This window comes from Bison bison, unplaced genomic scaffold (assembly GCF_000754665.1).
Source record: "Bison bison bison isolate TAMUID 2011002044 unplaced genomic scaffold, Bison_UMD1.0 scf7180017864181, whole genome shotgun sequence".
Lineage (NCBI taxonomy): Eukaryota > Metazoa > Chordata > Mammalia > Artiodactyla > Bovidae > Bison > Bison bison.
Genome location: NW_011494753.1, coordinates 371851 through 390503, shown reverse-complemented (window position 1 = coordinate 390503; position 18653 = coordinate 371851). Strand labels below are relative to the sequence as shown.

Here is an 18653-nt window from a genome sequence, read left to right as displayed (position 1 = left end):
ACTGGGTCTTTGCTGCTGAATTCGAGCTTTCAGCGTTATGGCGAATGGGGGCAGCTACTCTCTAGTTGCGGTGCATGGGCGTTTCATTGTGGTCGCTTCTCCTGTTGTGGAGCATGGGCTTAGTTGTCCCACGGCACAGGGATCTTCCTGGGCCAGAGACGGAACCTGTGTCCTCTGCATTGGCAGGCAGATTCTTAACCACTGGACCTGCAGGGAAGCCCTCAATGTTCACTTTAAACTCTCAGAAAGAACAGTCTGGGGATGAGAGCAGCCTTAATTTCTAAACCATCACCCAGAGGTCTTAGGAGGGGAGGACAGGGAAGAGGAGGTGCCCTAGGGCAGCTGGTCAACCATCACTCCGCATCCTGAGGCAGGGCCTCCAATCTGCCCTGATCATGCCCTACACAAAGTACCTGTGGCCTGGCTGCTGCCATTGAAATCATGTTAAAGGGTGGGTGGGGAGCAAGGGAGCCTCAAGGCAAAATGCAGGAGAGGTGGGCACAGAGCATCAGGGAGCTTCTAAGAGGAACCAGTCACATTATATTGGTTAATCCAGGTAGTAGAACATAGGATGTGTTACACTGTTTATCACTATACTCCAAACATGGGGAAAGTCCATGGTGGTTCAGTGGTAAAGAATCCACCTGTCAGTGCAGAAGACACAGGTTTGATCCCTGGTTTGGGAAGATGCCCTGGAGGAGGAAATGGCAACCCACTCCAGTGTTCTTGCCTGGAGAATCCCAAGGACGCGGGAGCCTGGTGGGCTGCCATCTATGGGATCACAGAGTCGGTCGGACACGACTGAAGCAACTTAGCAGCAGCAGCAGCAAGCTAAGTAAGGCTTACAGAGTTTCTTTCTAGGGGGACTATTTATTTTGTTCCCTACGGGGCACTATTCGGAGAAGGCAATGGCACCCCACTCCAGTACTCTTGCCTGGAAAATCCATGGACAGAGGAGCCTGGTAGGCAGTCCATGGGGTCGCTAAGTGTCAGGAACGACTGAGCGACTTCACTTTCACTTTTCACTTTCATGCATTGGAGAAGAAAATGGCAACCCTCTCCAGTGTTCTTGCCTGGAGAATCCCAGGGATGGGGGAGCCTGGTGGGCGGCCGTCTCTGGGGTTGCACAGAGTAGGACACGACTGAAGCGACTTAGCAACTTAGCAGTAGCACAGGGCACTATTAACACTTAAAACAACTTAGGATTTCAGATTTGTGGGTTGTTTTTTTTTATGAAAGACATGATATCTGCCCTCAAGACCTACTATTTAGATATTTGATCAGTATGCATCTGTTTCTTACTAATGGGAAAGGCTGTTCATCTAACAACTAACACATATTAAGAGCTTAGCATCTATCAGGCGTTATTCTACACACTAGGAATACAGCAGTAAACAAAGGCCCTGCCTTCATGGAGTTTCCATCTTTATGAGGTAAGCAGGAAAATAACCAGACAAGTAAACACATCTGTGGGTGGCGATACATGATATAACAGAGAAGTAAAGCCAAGACAGACATGCACAGCCAGGTGAGATGATGCCATGTTAAATAAAGTCATTAGGGGAGCCCTCATAGCTAACATGACACTGGTCAGGAGCTCATGCAGGCAACAGGGAGAGGGTGTTCTTGTGGAGGAAACAGCCTGTGCAAAGGTCCCGGGGTAGGGGCATGGCCTGGTGTGATGGGAATAGCAAGCCAGGAGGGCATGAAAGGAGAGAGGATGGCATACGGTAGGGGCTTCCCAGGGCCAGGGGCGGAGGCACCAGGTGCTTCAGGACTTCACCACCACGGTGGGGACTTAGCCATGAACTGAGAGCAACATGCACGACATGGGGAAGGTTCTGACCAGAAGTGAAGGATCTGACTTACATTTTAAGGAGACCACTGTGGCTGCTGCAGCCATGACCCTGAGACAGCCACTCAGTACTGCTCAGTCTTTGCATTTTCTGTTTTGAGCCCCTATATTTAAATGATATGATGACTCAGTCATTCAGAGTAACCACTAGAGTCTGAGACCACAAAGTCTCCAGCTCCCTACTTCACTGTTTTCATTCAGCTGAGAGGAGAGTAACTTACTGCCCCCTCCACAAACATCTACACAGACCCATCTCTGAAGCATCACTTGCTCTGTCACACTCCAATTATTTATATGCATGCCAGTGTTCCCCCACTAAGCTGTGAGCTCCTTTAGGGACACAAAGAGTGGATATATGTATATGTACAACTGATTCACTTTGCTGCACAGGAGGAACTAACACAACATTGTAACGCAATTATACACCAATAAAAAATGAATTAAAAAAATGACCTTAGAGCCTGTTACACAGAGTGAAGTCAGAAAGAGAAAAGCAAGTATTATATATTAACACATATATGTGGAATCTAGAAAAATGGTACAGGTGAACCTGTTTGCAGGGCAGGAACAGAGAAGCAGACTTAGAGAAGAGACTTGTGGACACAGCAGGGGAAGAAGAGAATGGGACAGACTGGGAGAGTAGCACTGATACATATACATTGCCATGGGTAAAACAGGCAGCTGATGGGAAGCTGCTGTGTAGACAAGGAGCTCAGTTCAGTGCTCTGTGATCACCTAGAGGGGTGAGATGGCGGGGAAGGGAGGTCCAAGAAGGTTGGGATATATGTACACTTTACAGCTGATTCACATTATTGTACAGCAGAAACAAATACAACATTGTAAAACAATTATCCTCCAATTAAAAATAATAAAGTATTACCCCTAAAAAAAGACCCTGGTGCTGGGAAAAGGCTCTGGTGCTGGGAAAGACTTAGGGCAAAAGGAGAAGGGTGAGGCAGAGCATGAGATGTTTGGATGGCATCACTGACTCAATGGACATGAGTTTGAACAAACTCCAGGAGATAGTGTGGGACAGAGGAGCCTGGCAGGCTACAGTTCATGGGGTCACAAAGAGTCGGAGATGACTTAATAACTGAACAACACCACCTAAAAAATTAATTAAAAAAAAAAGAAAGAAAGACGCAAGTCTCTATGGTGCTCACACTCAGATTTTATTAGCCAGAGTCCCACCTCCGAGGAGATACACAGCCAGCCAAGGCACCCAGCTACCATCCTGTTCTTGCTTCCAGGGCCGATTCCAGGGCTCCCCTGGGGTGGGGTTTCTGCAAAGCCGCTTCAGGGCCTGGTTTCCACAGGTACAGAGAGCTCAAGGGAGGGAAGCCCAGACTCAGGGCCCAGTCTTCTCCACAGGGGAGAGGACACAGAAGCCAAATGAGCTGTGCGTCATGGAGCAAAGAGAGAGAGCCCTGAGCTGTGCCCTGGAGGCCAGGGCACTTGGGGTTCCTCCTGCTGGCCAGGCCACTGGATGGCGGCCTGCCTGCCCCCCACAGCAGGCAGTCCCTGCCTGGTCAGACCCTTTCTGCGTTCACTGTTGCACATATAAGGCAGCTCAATGTCTCCTGCTAACTGGGCTCTATGAGCTCCAGCTGCTGGAGGACAAGGACCAAGCATCTGATTAGAAGGTGAGGTGACAGGGCATCCACCCTGGGGTACACCCACCAGCCCGCAGGAGCCTGAGGCCCAAGGGGGCTGCTCTGTCCCAGGGTGCAAGGGGCTTGGGAGCAGAGCACCCCAACTAGGAGTGGACCATCCTGCCAATGGGCCGTTTCTCTGTGAAGAAGCTTTTTAGCAGTAGCACCTGGCTGAAGCTGACCACAAACAGGGCGATGGTCTCGCCAATGGACCAGTAAGAGACTCGGCTGTTGAGGTCTTCTGCGCGGGCCCGGTCCTGTGCCTCCCGGAGCCGGTAATGCTTCTGCGAGTCGATCACCGTCTTCAGAGCCTCATGGATGGTCACACAGGCGGACTCCATCTGGGCAGGAAGAGAAAAGTAGTCGCTGCTGACCCTCAGAAAAGAATGGAAACTGGCACACACAAAGCAAACTCTGTCATCAACATCCTACGTACTACTAAGTGCTAACAATGTTTCTGAGCTAAGGGTCTGACACGGTTTTATTCATAATAAGCCTAACTGAGGTTCAGAAAGGTCAAGTAACTTGTCCAGAGTCACAGAGCTAGGAGATGGCAGAAGTGTGAAAGTGTCAGTCGCATCTCCGTCGTGTCCGACTCTTTGCGACCCATGGACTGTGGCCCTCCAGGCTTCTCTGTCCATGGGATTCTCCAGGCAAGAATACTGGAGTGGGTTGCCATTTTCTTCTCCTGGTGATCTTCCCAACCCAGGGATCAAACCTGGGTCTTCTGCATTGTAGGCAGATTCTTTATCATCTGAGCCACCAGGGAAGCCGGATGTAAACTCAACTGTCAGGGCTGCTCCCAATGCAGAGGACCTGGGCTGAATCTCTGGTCAGGGAACTAGGTCCCACATGCCACAACTAAGATCTGGTGCAGGCAAATAAATAAATAAATAATATTTAAACTCAACTGTTCGAGTCCTGAGACTTTGCTTTCAAACACTGCCCTGAGTTCTTTTTTTTTTTTTTCCCTGAGCTCTTATTTAATACTTACCATATCCCTGACAGGCAAGGATCATTACCCCCAGTGCTAAGGAGGGCTGACTGATTGCTTACTGCACATATTAAAGAGGAAATTGAGTCTTAGAGAGGCTATGTGACTTGCCCAAGGTCACACAGCAAATTAATGGCAGGGCGTGGCGTGGCGTAAATTCCAACTGCACTAGACTGTGAATCTACCCTGGTGGCCCAGATGGTAAAGAATCTGCCTGCAATGCAGAAGACTAGGGTTCAATTCCTGGGTCAGGAAGATCCCCTGAAGAAGGGAATGGCTACCCACTCCACTATTCTTGCCTTGGACAGAGGAGCCTGGCAGGTTATAGGCCGTGGAGTCACAAAAGAGTCGTACATGATTGGGAGACTGACACCTTCACTTTATTTCTGAATCTACTGCTCATTCTATTACAAAACTGCTGCCTACACTTCTAGGCATACATACAAATACATGAAAACATACATTTCTCATGTACATAGACCCACACCAGCATACAAACAAGGGCAAAGACACAGACACGTGTGCCTGTCAGCACATACACATGCATATACTCACATGTAACACGTGCTACTTCACAACTTCCTTTACTTGCTACACTACCATGCATAGCAGGCAGATCTTTGACTATGTCCCCACCACCACTACCAGGGTCCCACCACTACCAAGGTCCCACCACTACCAACCCCAGGAAGCTGAGAATACAAGCTGTGACTATGACGATTATATGTCACACCTGAGACTGTCCAGGGAGCCTGAGAGCCCCTCAAAACAGGGAGCTTTCTCGACCTGACAGTGGAAGGAGAAGTCAGAGAGGCTGGACACAGGAGGATTCAGCACGCTGATGCTGGCTCTGAAGATGGAGAAGGTCACATGCAAGAAGCAGAGAAAGAACTCTAAGAGCAGAGAGCATGACCACCAACTGCAAGGAACTCAATTCCGCCAAGGACCTAAGTGAGTGTGAGACGCCCCAGAGCCTCCAGAGGACAGCCTGACCCCACCAGGATCTTGATTTCAGCCCGAGAACTTGAGCAAAGCCTCTAGAACTGTGAGATAATAAATTGTTATTATTTTCAGCCATTTGCAGTAATTACTGACTCAGCAATGGAAAACTAAGACATTATGCCTGTGAAAGAACATGTCCTTACTCACTGGCAACCTCTAGAACATTCAAAACCTAGAAAACTCTATGGACAATGGGTTCCTGTGCTACAGAAGTTCATAAGCACCAGACAGACAACTGCTTCCCATACTGGAAAGGTGAACCATTCATAAAGTTCAATGTAAGAAGCTAGAAGCTAAGGCTTCCCTGGTGGTCCAGTGGTTAAGACTTTGCGCTTACAACGCAGGGGGCCTGGATTCTATCCCTGGTCAGGGAACTAGATCCCACAGGCTGAAACTAAAGATCCTATTTGCTGTAACTAAGAACCAGCACAGTCGAAGAAATATTTTTTTTTTTTTTTAAGACGAGTGGATCTGGGAGCCATTTAGAGACTTGGTAACAGGTCTCTAAAAATCAGTGGGATGAAATCAGTGGGATGGACAGAGATATACATATATGTGTATATCTGCATATGAATGGCCGTGTGTATATGCATACAGATGCATGTGTACATATACGTACACACACGTTCAATATGTATAAATCCACACTTTGCTTTTTAAATACAAGGGAAGGGTTCCTTGGCTTTCCAGGCTGGAGTTCCATCCTGTGTTTCCCTCCACCGCACACTCTTTCAGAAACTCAAGGTGTACATTTCATTCACTTGAACTGGGTGCTCCTGGGACCCCTGGGCCCTGGCCTGAGCATTCAGCAGTACAGGTTGATACCTCCACCCTCCTCCCAAAGTCCAGGGTCACTGGAGAAGGAGTGAGGTCGGGGTTGGCAGGGAGGAAGAGAGGCCGAGAAGGACACAGAAATCACAGGTGCAGACACCCTGGACAGAAGACATGTCACATTGCCGTGGAAGGCATCGTTTCAGAGGCTTGGCTCACATGTCCCCGGCCAGAGACCAGCACTGAGAGTCTCTGAAGAAGGCCCGAGACCTTTACAGCAACAACCTCAGACCTGATCAGTGATGGGAAGGAGGTCAATCCTCAGAGGTAACAGAGCAAGAGGTGGTGCTCTACAGTCTTCCTGGCATCTGGATCCAGCAAACCCATTCAGAAACTTAGCATGGGCCCCCAGAGACCAAGAGCAACATGACACCAAGATCCACAGACACTGGGAGCAGCCCCTTACCGGAGAAACATCCCTCCTCCCCTTTCTCAGGGACCTGCTGTTGCCTAAGACGTTGCCTAAAACAACCTGTCTGTTTGCCTAAGACACCAATTCCGCTTGTTTCCACAAAGTTTCAGTTGGGCAGCCTGCTTCCTGCCCAGCAGGAAGCCAGCAGAGGCCCTTTTTTTGGCAAACAGCTCTGTTTGCCCAGGGCCAGGGGTCCCCAGCTCTCCCAGAGCCTGACTTTCACCCTGCTGAGACCTCCAGCCCTGCTAATTCCCAGTGTCCTGGAGCCTCACAGGGACGGCGGGCACTACTCCATCCTGACAGGTGGTCTCTGGAGACACTGACCAATCCTTCTGCCCCCAGGACCATCCCTTTCCTGCATCCCATGCCCACTCCCAGCCTATCTCCACCACCTGCTGGTGCCCAGGTCTTCACTCTGTAACTGTCAGGAAATTCACTCAGCCTCACCTCTTCAGAGCCTCCAAAGATAAAAGCAAGTTCCCTATGTATGATCCTTCAAGTTGCAAACTTTCAAAGGTGTAAATGTGCATGCCATCAACATCAGGCGTGACAGTGCAGCTTACCCTCCATCTCCTATGCTGACAACCCTTCAGCTCTACCATCTCCCACCTCCTCTCCCTCCTCCAGTCAGTGACTCTTCTTGCCTGTTGACTCGATGCCAGCCCCTGTGTGCCAGCTGCTGTACTGTACTCCTGTATTTTTCAAGGTACTGTACTGTAGGATTAAAAATGTTTCCTTTATTTTTTGTGTTTGTGTTTTATGTATTATTTGTGTAAAGAGTATTATAAACCTATATAGATGACTGTGTTAGTTGGATACTTTGTTGGACTTAGGAACAAATTGGACTTATGAATGCATTCTCGGAACAAAACTTGTTTGTACATAGGAGACTTACTGTACTCGGTTCTTTAAATTCTTGAAGAACTCAAAGGGAGTGTCATGTGAGCTGGCCTCTGAGTAGAGTCAGGGAAACTTTAATCTTCCCTCGACCACCACTGAGGCAGCCCCGGACCTTGGACCTCTGTCAGAAGCCTCCAGCCTCCCCTAGGACCTGCCCAGACTCTAGGGATGCTGGGAGCGCTTCAAGCTTGGCCTCCCTCAGCAGGAACCCTGGCCCGTGTCCTCTGCTAGGAGCCCAGTCGTTCTGGAACTCAGGGTGAAGACAGTCCCTCCAGCCTGGGACTCGGTCACTCTGAATCCTGGTCTTTTCCCCTGAGGCTGATACTAGTCCCACAGCACACGGCCTCTGGCGTAGTGCTGACCTGGACGAAGCCTCATGGGAAGAGACACGACAGCTGCAGGCAGAGAGGGAATCTGTGCCGAGCAAAGTGAGAGCAAAGTTAAGAGCAGGGCCCAGGAGGAAAGTGATGCCCTGATACCTGCATCTGCTGTTCTCGCCACCTGGGGGGCCCTCCGTCCCCCATGCCAGACACGCTCCTGGACAAGCACTCACACTGTCGCCTGTGAGCTAAGACTCCCTGTGAAGACTTTCCCAAACCTCCTGAAGAGTCAGTTGGTCCCTTCCCTGAGAACCCTCACCCTTAAATCACAGCTCTGGGACTTCCCTTGTGGCTTAGTGGTAAAGAAGCTGCCTGCCAATGCAGGAGATGCGGGTTCAATCCCTAGTCTGGGAAGATCCCACATGCCATGGGGCAAACTAAGCCTGTGTGCCACAACTATTGAGCCTGTGCTCTAGGGCCCGGGAGCTGCAACTACTGAAGCCCACTTGCCCTAGAGCCCAGGTTCTGCAACAAGAGAAGCCACTGCATTGAGAAGCTTGTGTACCACACCTAGAGAGTAGCCTCCTGCTTGCTGCAACTAGAGAAAAGTCCGAGCAGCAAGTAAGACACAGCACAACCAAAAATAAATAAATAAACAGAATTATTAAAAAGAAAAAACACAGCTCTGATCACAGCATCCTCCGGGCACAAATGCAGACGGAGCACATGTCCAGCATTAGCAAGTGAGCTTTGTCGGAGGCAGATACAGATACAACCCCACTCAATCAGGGAGAGGGGACACAGGTACAGAAGTAGAAGGAAATGTCTCTTCTGCGTCTGGGCAGAAGGAAGGATGAGGTCCCCAGATGCAGAAGCAGCAAGTGCAATCTCTCCTGCAACAAAACGCAACCCTGAGGCTCCAGGAAAGAATGTCTCTAGTGCCCTAACCCACAAAGCCTATTCTCTACTGACTAAAGGGCCATACAGTCAAAGCTGTGGTTCTTCCAATAGTGATGTACAGATGTGAGAGTTGGATCATAAAGAAGGCTGAGCACCAAAGAATTGATGCTTTTGAATTGTGGTGCTGGAGAAGACTCTTGAGACCCTTGGACAGCTTGTGCTCAGTCAATCTTAAAGGAAATCAATCCTGAATATTCACTGCAAGGACTGATGTTAAAGCTGAAGCTCCAATCCTTTGGCCACCTGATGCAAAGAGCCAACTCACAGGAAAAGACCCTGATGCTGGGAAAGACTGAGGGCAGGAGGAGAAAGGGGCGACAGACGATGAGATGGTTGGATGCACCACTGACTCAATGGACGTTTGCTCAATGAGCAAACTCCGGGAGGTGGTGAAGGACAGGGAAGCCTGGCATATGCAGTCTACGGGGTTGCAAAGAGTCAGACACGACTGAGCAACTGAACAACAACTGCACTAACCCACAAAGCCTTTCCTCTACTGGTTTCTTTTCCACTGTTTCAAGAGGCAAATCTCTCAGCTCAGGTGGTGACAGTGATGAAGAATCTACCTGCCAGTGCAGTCAAAGGAGGAGAGGTGGGTTTGATTCTGGGTTGGAAAGATTCCCTGGAGGAGGAACTGGCAACCTGCTCCAATATTCTTGCCTGGAGAATCCCATGGACAGAGCCTAGTGGGCTACAGTCCATGTGGTGGCAAAGAGTCGGACACGACTGAGCAACTGAGCACACACACAGCTCCTGGAAACTTACAAAATCTTCAGTACAGAAGCCATTTCATCAATGACCAACAGAACTCTTGAGAGGATAGGTTGTGAAAGCTCTTACACATAAAGACACACCCTGGGCTGGACTGTCTATCAGCACTCATATTGCCAAGTTCAAACACAATGATGTCCAGCAGAACTCTCCACGTGTGGGCACCAGCCACTTGGGTCTACTGAGCACTAGACAGATGTGTTGCTACAGAGCAAACAAGGAGGTGAATTTTAATTTTAATATTAATATGTCAATAGCCCTAAGCAGATAGTGTTACTGACTGCACAGTGCAGTACTAACCTCCAGCTGCTCAGAGAATAAACCCATCATCAAAGCCACAGAGGAATGGAGCCTGTGGTCACTTTGGAGGGCAGCCCAGAAGGTGACCTGGTCTCACCAGACACTCAGATGCTCTGGCTTCAGTTCTGGGACAGATGCAGCCACAGATGGTCATTCCCGTCTTGGGAGCTTTCCTGGGTCCTGCCACTCAGTCGCTCGACAAATATTTGGCGAGCTCCTATTCTGTGCCACACTCCATGCACTGGGGTGCTGAGGGCCCAGGGGTAAATAACACAACAATTCCAGCCTGAGTCTGTGTCTGGGAGGGAGGAGCTTGAACAGTAGGAGGAGAGACTGATGGAGGAGGCTGAGGTTGATTATAGTTAACCGTGAGCCACGGGTGACACGGATGACTATCTGTCCTCCAAAACTGTCACTATTTCTGTTAGGATGTGGAGCTGTCACTAGGGGTCAACTGCCTAACAGGACTGTATATGCCAGCCTTCCTTCCATTCACCCAGACTGTCCACACGACTATTTCTCAACAATGAGATATGAGCAGGGGTAATGGTGTCACTTCTGAGCCAGGGCTTTTAAGAAGCAGGCGGGGCTTTCTCATTCTCTCCATTTTTTGGTGGCAAGATGACCAAAAAGGAGCCTGGTTTCCCAAGTCACTCCATGGAGGAGAGTCCTCCACCCACTCCCCCACTCTCCAGATTATTATTTGAGTGAGAATCAAAACTCCCATTGTGTTAAGCCATTGATATTTGGGGTTTACTTGTGATAGCAGCTTGTGTTACCTTAACTGATACACCACAGAAAGCAGGACTTTTTCTGACGCAGATGCATTGAAGGAGCAGAGAGGCACGTATTGTGTGTGCTTTGACAGCGGTGCTGTGTCAGACTGAATGGGAACGTGGGAATACCAGAAGAAAGTACTGCAGGGACACAGTTAAAGAATGGAGAGGAAGACCAGAAGGGGAACCAGAAAGAAGAACCATAATGTCTTCTAGGACTAGCTGTGAACACACGGGCAGAGCAAATACTGTGGCTTCAGACAAGGAGGTGGGTGGCTGGTGACTGTTCATCAGCCAAGACCGGGAGGAATAGGCTTGTGGGGGCAGGGTGGAGGAGGGGGTTCATCTCAAACTGTTGGTGCTGATGTCCACTCACCTGGGTGAGAGCTGTGACTCTGTTCCCCATGTCTGGGAGAATGGGGGGCTCGTCGCCCACTTGAAAGTCAAAGTAGACAGTTTTATGAGAGAAGGTGGAGAACTCATTGCTGAAGCAAAACTGATACACGCCCTTGACCTCGGCCTTGTGCGTGAAGCTGTCATACTGTTTCTTGGTTTCACTGTAGATGGTGTTCCCCAGAGGGTCTTTCATAAAGCAGTCAACATCGTAGTGGCCTCCAGTGATGACCTGACAACCATAAAAGAGACCCACAGGCCGTTTTTTACCAGGGGGCAACCACCACTTACCAAATGCCAACTGGGCACTGTGATTAGATGTCACAAACATTGTTTTCATTTAGTCTTCACAACCTTCTAAAGCAGGTGCCATGACACTCCCCAATTCACAGAGGATGAGTCTGAGGCTGAGAGAGTTGAAGTGAACTGTTCACGTCACACAGCGTGAAAGTAACAAGGCTAAGACTTGGATCCATGTCTGACTGACTCCAAAAGTTTTGCTCTGCAAGAGTGCAAAGAGCCATGGGATTTCCCTGGTGGTCCAGTGGTTAAGATTTTGCCTTCCTGGATACATGTATATGTATAGCTGAGTCCCTTCACTGTTCACCTGAAACTACCACAACATTGTTAATTGGCTATACTCTAATATAAAATAAAAAGTTTTTTTAAAAAGACTTTGCTTTCCAATACAGGGAGAGCAGGTTCGATCCATGGTGAGGGAGCTAAGATACCATATGCCTAACAGCCAAACAACCAAAACACAAAACAGAAGCAACATTGTAACAAATTCAATAGACTTTAAAAATGGTCCACATCAAAAAAACAAAAAAAAATCTTAAAAGAAAAAAAGGGTGCAAAGAGCTTAATCCTCTCCACTTTACAGAAGAGGAAACTGAGGCTCTGGAGGTTTATATTATTGCAGATGAAATGCAAGAGGAAGGCAAATACAGATCGAAGCCTTCACAGAATCAGTGACTACCAAGGGAGTCATTTGTTCAAACTGTACCATAGGAAAGATAAGATCTGCTAAAGGCAGAATCACAGGGATGGCCAATGACTAGAACTAGGGTCCATCAAAGAACACGGTCAAAGGCCTCCATCCGCTTCCAGACGTTAATATTTCCTTTTGTACAGATGGAAGAAATTGCTTTGTGATCAGTGAGATTCCTAATGCTGGACATGTATAGACTTATGCTGAGCCCATAACAGCGGTTTCTGACCTAGCACGGACCTGATGACCTCTCAGGGCCCTCCAGCCTCACAACAGTCTTTCTGTTTTCAAATACTTATTTATGTATTTATTTATTGCCCTGCATTGTGTCTTCATTGCATCCCACAGGATCTTTCATTGTGGCACACAGGATTAGTTGTTCTGCGGCATGTAGGATCTTACTTTCCTGACCAGGGATTGAACCCATGTCCCCTACACTGCAAGGCAGATTCTTAACCCCTGGACCACCAGGGAAGTCCCACAAGGATCATTTTTTTTGACAACTGTATCTGGGTGACCCCTGTTTACCCAGTTGCAGTTTGCACACTGTCCACAAATGTGAAAGTAACGAGATGAATGACTCAGAGGCCAGGACACAGGATGCTGTCCCCATGCACAGCCTCTTTTAGTGGTTTTGGTCAGAGAGGGCCCATCACACTGCCTACCCTCCCTTTTGCTACCCGTGCCACTTCCCTTCTGTAATGCCTGCCAGTATGTGTCCACGATCAGACGCCTGTCCGGATATCTGGGTAGGATTGCCTAAACTCAGATCTGCAGCTCTCTCACTCAAGACCTACCTGTTCCCAACCGCCACCCTCCCCCCTTCCCCCGCCCCGCCCCCCCCTCCCCCCGCCACACCCCAACAGCGAGCCATGAGAACTCTCACAGCAGCCAAGAGTGCAGGAGCTTGGAGCTTTTCTGAGCCATATGGCAGTAGCCACAACACCACTCCTTGTAAAAACTGCCAGGCTGAAAGCCCGAGCGGACTCCTTTCCAAAGCACCCTAGCTCCCCCTAACTATGACTTCAAACGCTGGAGAGAGGCGGAAAAATAAAACCACGAACCCATTTCATCTCGCTGCCATTTTCCAGTACAGGCGGGCACAAAGCTGTCCAAAAAACGTTGGGACAGACAGCCTGGTGCCATAGATGGCGTTCTGTAGAGTCAACGCGCTCTCAGGTCATTCAGATCAACTCCCCAGGAAGCCGGAGCCGCCCGGGCATCCCCATCCTGGGCATGCACCTGCGGTGCTACCTCCCTGGCTAGTCGGTCCGTCTCGGGTGGGCTCTGACTTCCTTGTCTCTGGTCATTCCCGCCTCCCTCTGCAGCCTCTTTGGCTAATTCCAGCCACTACAGCCGGGGGCGCACAAGTGACCACTGAAGACCTGGAAGCGGGAGAGAGAGGAGGCGCCAGGTCTCACCTGGTAGTCTAGGGAGAACTTCACGCCCTGCTCCACCTCCTCGTGGAAGCACTGCTTGGCGTTGTCCGGCAGCTCGAAGGTGAGCTCGGCGCCGCGCGGCCGCTCCGCCTGGAGCAGCAGCAGCAGCAGCAGCGGCAGCGCGGAGACGGAGCGCGGGACCACGCCACCCATGATGCTCCCGGACCAGTCCGGCAGGTCGCGGCTCGGGCTACGGTCTGCACGGGCGGGGCGGCAGCTGCTGGACCCAGAGAAGGTGCAGCACAGACGTGGCGCGAGCCGGCGCCGCGCTTCCGGGCCCGCGGTTCAGAGCGCAGCCGCGCGCTCGGGGGTGGGCCCGGGACGCGAGCCAGGGAGCACCGCTGCGCCTGCGCGCTGGCTGGGCTGGGGAAGGGGACACTCCCCCTTCGCTGCGCCGCCCCGCTTTTATGCTGGAGCATCTCAGCGAAGGGGAGGCGAGGTCCCCACCGCCAGCGCGCATCTCCTCAAAGCACACTGTACTTGCATCCCCAGTAGGCATGGTTCTGCACCCTCTGGGTCCTGCAGGGTTGAGTGTTTCCCGGAGTCGGCCCAGGTGCACGCAGTCCATACTGTCTGGCTGCAGGAACACGAAGCCCGTGAGGTTTTACAGGGTACACTCAGTTTTTGACTGGTTCTGGAGAAAGTCTCCTGGTCTACAAATGGGTGTACCCAAACTTGCTATAACGCAGTAGTTAGGAAGGCTAGATGAAAGAAGAGATGGAAACTCTGCTAAGTCGCTTCAGTCGTGTCCGACTCTGTGCAACCCCAGAGACGGCAGCCCACCAGGCTCCCCCGTCCCTGGGATTCTCCAGGCAAGAATACTGGAGTGGGTTGCCATTTCCTGAGAACCCAATTAACACCCCTCTTTTTCATTCCCACCCTCTTCCCAAGGTGAAAAAGTGTGCCTTGGGTCAGGAGATGGATGGTGAGAGTAAGTAGAAACCCCACAATTACATCTACTCCGGGGAAAACCGACAGGCGTGCTCATACTCAAAGCTTCACGAAGCTTCGTGAACATGGGAACACAAGTCTCTTGCTCAGGGGTTTCAGGTTCACTTTGGTTGTCAGGATAAGTGGAAGGTTCTTCTGGGACAAAACAATCATTGTTTTCTTTCCTTTTGACTTCTCAAAAGCGCTGGAAGCAGTTAAATTAATTTACTGCCTTATCTATTACCATTGACCTGAGAAGCTATTTTGTATAATCATCGCTATAGCGTTTTATAGTATACTCAGTATAATCAGGTAAGACAAAGAGAAAACCCACTGATTTTAGTTTCACTACTCAGTGAAAGGGGGCTTCCCAGGTGGCTCCGTGGTAAAGAATCCGCCTGTAATGCAGAAGACTGGGGTTTGATCCCCGGGTCAGGAAGATTCTCCGGAGGAGGTCATGTCAACCCATTCCAGCATTCTTGCCTAGAGAATCCCATGGACAGAAGGGCCTGGCAGGCTACAGTCCATAGGGTCAAAAAGAGTTGGATACGACTAAAGCAACTGAGTACACACTCAGTTAAGAATTTTTTTCAGAAGATTGTTGGTTGACCTGTATCTTAATTTTAGCAAAGACTTTTACTGCCCATATAGGTCTCCACGTAGATAAGACCAGCTGTCCTGTCACTGGACATATTTGGACTTCCCTGGTGGCTCAGACAGTAAAGAATCTGCCTGCAGTGATGGAGACATGGGTTCGATCCCTGGGTTGGGAAGATCCCCTGGAGAAGGGAATGGCTATCCACTCCATTATTCTTACCTGGGAAATTCCCATGGACAGAGGAGTCTGGCAGGCTATAGTGCATGAGGTCGCAAAGAGTCAGACATGACTAAGTGACTAACACTACTTTTTAGGATGCTAACATATCAATATGTGAAAGCAGTCTGTTGACTGAAATAATGTGCATGCATGATGTAATTGTTAATATTTACTGGCTCTGTACTGGACTTGGCAAAGTGTATAGTGTGCTTTGAGGCTCCTGTCCTGTCCTGTTAAACATTATTTTTTAGTAACTGGTAGAAAATGTGGACGTAGTAATCATCAGATTTAGAGGCACCAAGTGGAGAAACATGACAAATATAAGACCAAGATTACCTTGGCCAGCTCAGAGTATTCAGCCAAGACTAACAAAAAGAAATCTCACCAGGTTAAATGTTAAATCCTAAATTAATTCAAGAAAACACCTGCATAGTCTCAGGAGCAAGAAACTTGGCTTGGTAGTAGCTCAAGTCAGGGTATATGAAGACAGATAATCAACAGTTAGCTGAATATAAGACAATGGAAACAGAAGAACTAAAAAAGAATCCCTGTCTTGGGCTGGGTGACTAAAAGAACAGCATTGTTTTAGCACCTATTGTGTGGAAGTTACTATTACTGAAAGGAACTGCCTGCGCTGTAACAGGCAATGATCAGATCATAGCTATTGTTCTAAGAGGGACATTAATAAAATAGGGAGTATAGGAAGTAATTAGGAGGGAAGCAGTATAATAAATTGCTGGGAAGGCTTCTCAAATGAGGTAAAATCAAAGGAAACAGGATTTAACCTGGAAGAGTAGAAAGTAAGAAGGAAGAGAGTATTAGCTTTAAAAGTTTGCATAATAGCGGTCCAGTGGTTAAGATTCCACGCTGCAGGGGGCATGGGTTCAATCCCACGGTCAGGGAACTAAGAGCCCATATACTGTGTTGTTTGTTTGGTCACTAAGTTGCATCCAGCTCTTTTTTGATTCCATGGACTGTAGCCCACCAGGCTCCTCTAGCAAGAGTACTGGAGTGGGTTGCCATTTCCTCCTCCAGGGGATCTTCCCAACCCAGGGATCAAACCCATATCTCCTGCATTGGCAGGTGGGTTCTTTACCACTGAGGCACAGAGGAAGCCCCCTGTAGGCTTGATGATTTCCTAGATGATATGGCAGGCTCAGGGCAGCCTCCCAAGAGAGCCAAGTCAGAGACAACTTGGCCCTTCTCCCTCTGCCATCCCCACCCACCCCCACTACATTCCAGAATTTGCCCAGTATCACTTTTAACACATTCTGGTGATCAAAGCAAGTCCCAGGGCCAGCCCAGATTCAAGGTGAAGAAATGGACTCTGTAGACTTAAAAAGAATATTCGAGCTGTGTTTTATTTGGTGGGAATTTTTAGGACTTCAAGCCTGGAGGCAGCATTGCAAGAAATTCTGAGAGAACAGCTCCAAGGAGACCAGGTGGGGAGCCAGGTTATACAGAAGATTTGCAACAAAGGGAAGGTACTCAGAACATCAGAGGAAAGAAAGATCAGATATTCCAAGGGAAGGAGTTTAGTGCTTTTCTGTATATGAGAAGATGCAGGAATCTGGGCTCACTGAAATCATTCGTTTGTGTGTACCTTAGCTATCTAGAGCCAGTATCCTGTGTTTTCTCATCATGAGCTTCCTCAGGGCTCATCATGGGGCATGGCTGCAGTCTGATGGCTGCTATATTGCAGGTATTCTCTCCTTCTTAAGTCCTGTCAGGGCTGACCAGCTCACCATTGGTGGTGGCTGCATTGGCTGGTGACTATGACATCCTTGTTTACTGATACTGCAGGAAATGTTCCATTTCTCAACTCCATCCGTCTCTGGATTGGAGGAGCTGCAGAGTCACATTCAAAGGAGGAGCATACTAGGTTGGCAGGAATCTGTGGTCATGACACAATCTACCATAGTACTCAAATTCACTCAACTTGTTAATGGCTAAGCCAGTAATTGAAACTAGGTCTGCCTGATTCTAAAGGCCACATGCTTTTCACCACACAAACACACACACACAACTCTACCCATTCCTTGGGGGTACATCTGTCTTGCATGTTGCATCTGCTGAAACTTGGGCAAACCATCAATCTGACATTGAGGTATATTTCAACTCAATATAAGAAATGACTTCCTGACAACTAGAGCTTTCCATAAATTGATGAGTAGAGATAATGGATTTTTTTCATTGCTTAAAATATTCAAGCAGAGACTGTATAAATAGCCTGGGATGTTGTAGAGAAGATTCATGAACTGAGTGATGGAGTGTAATGGCTGAGGACCTCCAAGCCTCTTTCAGTGCTTGTGTTCCATGATGTGTGGTAGAAGGTTCCAAAATAGGATAACTTGGAAAACAAAAGCAAAACTATTACCTGTCCACTTTCACAGCTGACTTTTCTAAAGGCCCCTAAAAACAGAAAGTTAAAAATGGGTATCTTAATACTCAGAAAAAGCATGATAAAGTGCAGTGTCCATTCATGATTTAAAAAAAAAAAAAAGAGCCCTGGTAGCTCAGCTGGTAAAGAATCCACCTGCAACGCAGGAGACCCCAATTTGATTCCTGGGTCGGGAAGGACGTTCCCCTGGAGAAGGGATAGTCTACCCACTCCAGTATTTTGGGGCTTCCCTGGTGGCTCAGATGGTGAAGAATCCGCCTGCAATGTGGGAGACCTGGGTTCGATCCCTGGGTTGGGAAGATCCTCTAGAGGAGGGCATGGCAACCTACTCCAGTATTCTTGCCTGAAGAATCCACATGGACAGAGGAACGTGGGGGGCTATAGTCCATGGGGTCACAAAGAGTCAGACACAACTGAGTGACTAAGGACAGCACAGCAGATCAAAAATAATTGATAATTCCTTAATGTCATAAAATGTCTATTAAAAAATGAGAGCCCACCTCATGGTTAACAAGTAAACATTAAAATCTTTCCCTTTGAAACTGGCAATAAAACATAAACTATCACCACTGCTATTCAATATTGTTCCAGAAATTCTTGACAGTAAAATAAGGCAAGATAAGGAAATAAAAGGATCAGAATAGGAAATATGAAAGTCAGAACATGAGGGGCACCCAAGGGGAACTCGGGAATGTTACCACTGTGACTCTTTGTTGAATTGCACACTTGTGTTCTGTACGTGTATTTTATTTCACAATTTAAAAGGTTTTAAAAGTGTCCTATAAAGATATAGGCTTTATAAAGTGAATCCGTCTGTGCCCTGAAGCAGGCTTTTTATTTTGTTTTTAATTGGAGGGTAGTTGCTTTACAATGTTGTGTTGCTTTCTGCTGTACACCAAAGTCCATCAG

General features: G+C 48.6%; 1 protein-coding gene across 1 annotated transcript; it reads right to left on the bottom strand.

Moving 5' to 3' along the window:
* Positions 1-3004: 3004 nt before the first annotated feature.
* TMED3 (transmembrane emp24 protein transport domain containing 3) lies at positions 3005-13890 on the bottom strand. Its single transcript, XM_010843221.1, has 3 exons — positions 13579-13890; positions 11150-11398; positions 3005-3848 (listed from the first exon to the last, which is right to left on the bottom strand). Exons 1-3 carry the CDS (start codon positions 13747-13749, stop codon positions 3612-3614), a joined length of 657 nt encoding a protein of 218 aa, XP_010841523.1. The 5' UTR covers positions 13750-13890; the 3' UTR covers positions 3005-3611.
* Positions 13891-18653: the final 4763 nt, after the last annotated feature.

What these genes read in the sequence shown, in the direction of transcription:
- TMED3 (XM_010843221.1), bottom strand. Translation starts at nt 13,749, where the DNA reads ATGGGTGGCGTGGTCCCGCGCTCCGTCTCCGCGCTGCCGCTGCTGCTG. An exon ending in AGTTCTCCCTAGACTACCAG is followed by an intron (nt 11,399 to 13,578) that starts GTGAGACCTGGC and finishes TATGGTTGTCAG; the next exon opens with GTCATCACTGGAGGCCACTA. An exon ending in GAGTCACAGCTCTCACCCAG is followed by an intron (nt 3,849 to 11,149) that starts GTGAGTGGACAT and finishes CTTCCTGCCCAG; the next exon opens with ATGGAGTCCGCCTGTGTGAC.